At 37.5% G+C, this 4668-nt stretch overlaps 1 protein-coding gene across 1 annotated transcript in view; it reads left to right on the top strand.

Moving 5' to 3' along the window:
• The window catches only part of LOC104541665 (chromosome unknown open reading frame, human C12orf5), a gene marked incomplete at its 5' end in the record, with an annotated part of 10568 nt that extends 6498 nt beyond the window's left edge, over positions 1-4070 (top strand). Inside the window, 3 exons of the mRNA XM_010185779.1 lie at positions 498-575; positions 3001-3111; positions 3538-4070. Of these exons, the coding sequence (XP_010184081.1) occupies positions 498-575; positions 3001-3111; positions 3538-3996 (648 nt within the window). The remainder of the gene's footprint in view (positions 1-497; positions 576-3000; positions 3112-3537) is intronic.
• Between the last annotated feature and the right edge of the window lie 598 nt (positions 4071-4668).

The raw sequence follows: 4668 nt of genomic DNA, 5'->3' as shown, positions 1-4668 counted from the left end.
CAGGAATGCAGCTACCTGGTGTACATGACTTGAGCTCTGTGACTAACTTTTGTGCTCGCTCTCTACAATCAGTTCTTAGGAACATACTGCCTGTGAGTCTGACTCGCTTGCTACATGTAAATAGTGTGTTGGCATGATTGCTTTGTGAGTAGTGGTATACTCAAGAGAAGATGTGGCTTTCATTCCAGTAAATCCTGCTCCTGCTGTTCATCTTGCTGCCCACCTTTCATGGGTGCTAAGTGTCTTTTAACTGTTCTGGTCTTTGAATAGTGGAAGAACTTTCAGAAGATTGCAACTTTTCTGCCTTTTGTGGCCTGATGCAGTCCATATATCTGATTCTGACAGACGCTACTAGCTGAAAAACTTTTCATCTTGTTTGTTTGGGTTGTTGGGTACTACTAATGTGATTCACATTGACTGTGGTGTTGTAGGATGACCTAGCTATCCCATGAGGAAACAGCTCATTGATATGACTATATCAATGGTTCACTTTCTAGACTGCTGCCACAATTCTAGGAAAAAATAAGTTTTGCAAAGATTTGAAAATCAAGTATGACGCAAGACTTCGAGAACGAGTAAGTGCCAAAGGAGTTTGTTTAAATATTGAACATTGAACAATTTAAAAATGTATCTTACTGCTGATGGATATCTTGGCTTATTGAATGTTAGATTTAACAGTGGAGAGCGCTCTTTGATGTATTTTTAATCACTGAAAACTGAACTTTTCACATCAGGAACTATAAATTGTTTGCAGAACTGCGAAGCAAAGCCAAAATGTAGTGATTAGGGCTATAACTGTGATGCTCTAATGATTTAAGTAAGGTTAAAATTTACATGTAGAGGGAATTATCTTACATGTAATAAAAAGCTTAGCTCCGTTTTCTAGCTCCACATGGAAAGTGTGAAAGATACTCCCTCTGCCTACCTTGTCTAGCCTGATGACACAACTTGATGTTGGCTTTTGAGCTGTTTATGCCTTTTCATTTGCAAAAAGACTACTGGAAAGCTTTCTGCTGTCCATGGAACAATCTGCTTTCCTGATCAATGCCTCTGCCTGGTAACAGGTGTAATTGTACCTCCTGTCTGTTTTTAAGTATGTCTTGTTCAGAATAAACTCAGTTGCTGGCTGTTTCTGCTAACATGGATCACCCTTCAGATGCTGCACTGAGTGTTGTCAGCTGAATTTTTAACAAGGAGATGCTACAAAACCAAAAATGAAATGGCATATTGCCAGCAGGACAATAAGTGTTTAAAGAACAGAACGTGGTTGTAGCATTTCCTATTTGGATCTTCTTTTTCTGTCAGAAATTCCAGTTCTTGCACTGAAATCAGCAAGTTAAATGCTGCCTAATCTTCTTTAGTTGCTTTATCACCTGATGTTTTAAAAATTTTACAGGTCGTGATACAGAATTTTAGCAAGAATAATCTTAAGTCTCTGTTACATTTTATTTTCCTCTCCTTTCATGGTGTTTGTATAGCTGCATAGAAATGGCAGTACAGTGTCTGCAGGCCATAGGATCTGAGTCTTTGCACTGGGTAACTGGAATTAAATTTGAATTGTATGAGAAGAAGCAAAGTCCTTTTAAAAAACGTATGTTATTGACCCTATTAAGAAAGTTTTGTTCTCTCATGCCTTGCTTTCATGAGAGAAATCTGGAAAAATATTTTAGATCAGGTTTTCATTTTCAGCAGCTTCAGAGCACGTATTTCTTCGTGTTTTTCTTTGTGTTTTTGAATTGCTGATATTTTGCTTTGGAGAAGGGAATCGAGAGGCTGAAGTAAATGTGTTTCAGTACATTTAAACTCTGAAGACTCAAATTAATTATTATGACAGTTAAATTGCATATCTGCAGCAAGTGGATAGTGACATATAGTCAAAAAAAGCCTCGGTATTGAGTATGTGTTTGTATCCTAATCATCAGCTTCTGGATGTCTGGAATGTGTGTTACTGAGTGTTTTACATATAGCATCAGCTCTTACTTTCTCAAAATACTCACTGTAACTGCGACATTTTCACTGTCTTCAGATGTTCCAAGGAAAGACCAAAGCTTTCAATTTGAATGCATTTTTAATCTGTTCGTGATAGGGAAGTATTAATCTGTTTTACCTTTGTTAGAGATGTGCATTGGAAAGATCTTCAAGGTAAAATATGGTAATGCACATGCAAGTATACCTGTCTTGTAAAATGTATTACAGACAATAAATATTTTGTTTTATAATGGGTCTTCTAGTGAGCTGGTATGTATGGGTTCTTGCTGCTGTTTCTCATGTGGGCTTTGCAGTTGGAATTTCCAGGAATAAGGATGTCATTTTTAAGATCTTTTTTGCTTTCCTTGTTTTCTGAAAATACTGTCCAAAGAAGTAATGTATGTCCTGAAAAAATGGAGGGAGGCCTTATTGTTTATTTTTAATAGGTAGAATACTGGTGGGGGTTTTGGGTGGTTTGGGTTTTTTTGGTCTTTTTTCAATAATTCTGATTTTTAAATGAACTGCTTCTCTGTTGTGGAGATTTCAGGGGTTTGCAGAGAAAGTATTTATTTCTTACTTGTGAAAAATAATTCCCTGTACTCCTTCTGCAAATGAAAAGTAAATGGAGTTTATCTCCATGTGAAGAGCTCCATACAGAGGCGCTTGCAATGTAACCTCAAAGACACTTGAATTTTGTATCCTGAGTGTCAAGAATGTAGGAAAAAACCACAAAGCAAAGATTAGGGTGAAGGTGATGTTTTGAATGTTAGCATTTTAAATGAGATGCTGCTCTTAATGTATTTCTCTACCGAACATATATATAAATATATATATACACACACACACTTAAATAGCAGATATAAATATACCTCCTCTCCCAATATCGGGATAACATGTAAAAAGTTGTTAAGCCTGTATATTATGCTTGAGAATCCGGAAAAACAAAGCTGTTAAGAGATGCTGGCATTGGAAGCGATACTGGAGACTTGATAGATCTTGCTAAACCTGCTCTTTGTAACTTGCCTATTACAGAAATACGGTGTTGCAGAAGGAAGGCCTTTGACTGACCTCAAGGCTATGGCAAAGGCTGCTGGAGAGCAGTGTCCTTCATTCACACCTTCTGGAGGAGAAACACTGGATGAAGTATGGTATTTATTTATTTGTGCCCTAGTTTCTAGGCCATTTTATCAGTGCAGATGCAGCTATTGCATACTTAGGAACATCTTGGCGAGAGCCTAGCTGAACTGAAGGTAGTTATTTTCTAAGCTAAAAACACTACTTGACCTGGTTGCTGTGGCTGCCAAGTAGGGAATCTCTTTAGAACTAAAATATTGATTCCGAGATGACTCCTCGTGAAGCTCTCCTTTGTAGAAGGATGATGGCAGTTACTCTCAAACTTGGCTTTGAGGGGCAGAGAAGTCTTGACACTATTCAGTAATGTACCATTGATTTCTGAAACTGGTCTGTGATCAGTGTTTCTCTTTTAACTGAAGTAATTACAGCTCAGATTTCTGAAAGCTGAAGTCTCTTGCGTTCTTCACAATATGCTGTTGTGACTTTTCTCTTTAGGTAAGGGAACGCGCAAGAGATTTTTTTGAATTTCTGTGTCAGCTGGCTGTTGAATTGGAGCAGAAAGAACAAGACGCGCATGGTGCGGCAAGCAGAAGCTCAGGAACATCTGAAGAACAGTTTGTGTTCCCTTGGACAAACCACTACAGTGAATCAGAACTTGGCTCTGGTAACGGTGGTGCTTCTAGGATATTAGATGCCAATATATTAGTGGTGAGTCATGGAGCCTACATGAGGAACTGGATTGGTTATTTTGTTTCAGATCTCAACTGTACTTTACCAACAAATTTAACAAAGTCTCAGTTGTCTTCTGTGAGTCCCAATACAGGAGTTAGTCATTTCATTGTAAAACTTGAAAATGGAAATTTGTTAAAACCTGAAATCACATGTGTTTGTCTTAATCAAGACTCTCACTTAGTGGATGTGGGAGCTGAATGTGTAGCTCAAAAGGTGTTTTAAGAGTCTTTGTAGGGATATGAGATTTTAGATCACCATTATACTAAGCTTGGTAAAGGTATCTGTAGTAATTACTGAAACTGGCTGGAGTCACTGACACTAAACTGCAAAATTGAAGACATGCAACTGCTTATCATCCTGAAATAACACATCATTTGCATGGTCCTAGTGCCTGATACAAGTTGGCAGTAGAGAAATAACACAGATGTTCTTTATGAACAGAAGCATACTACTTCCAGTCAATTGCATATCTGCGCCTACAGTGCATAGTTTTTAAAAACTTGTTTTCATTAGCCTGTAATTATTTTAGTTATCTCCAAGTAGAAGAGTTGGGGAGGTGAGAGGTACCATTGTACCTCACAGATGCGCTATACTGTATTCTTGGTTTATTACAAAATGCTATATTGTAATATTAAACATCTATGTTGTTTTAAAATATCTTTTTTGAATGCAATAGTATAACCTAAAAAGGAGCATTGCCTAGCGGAAAAGGTTTGGTACAGAGTCAAGATACGTGTTCCTGGCTCTGATACTATATAGCTGTGAGACTCTGGGCAAATCTCTTTTCCCTATGTAAAATAGGGTTGATGATATACCTACCTCGCAGGAGTGTGTTGTATGGAATTGTTAGTGGTGTTGAGACCTCTGTACGCAAACATAAAATATTTATTTTTA

The sequence above is a fragment of the Mesitornis unicolor genome, unplaced genomic scaffold (assembly GCF_000695765.1).
Source record: "Mesitornis unicolor isolate BGI_N332 unplaced genomic scaffold, ASM69576v1 scaffold53715, whole genome shotgun sequence".
NCBI lineage: Eukaryota > Metazoa > Chordata > Aves > Mesitornithiformes > Mesitornithidae > Mesitornis > Mesitornis unicolor.
Note: the sequence above shows the minus strand (reverse complement) of the source record. Positions and strands in the feature narration are given on the sequence as shown.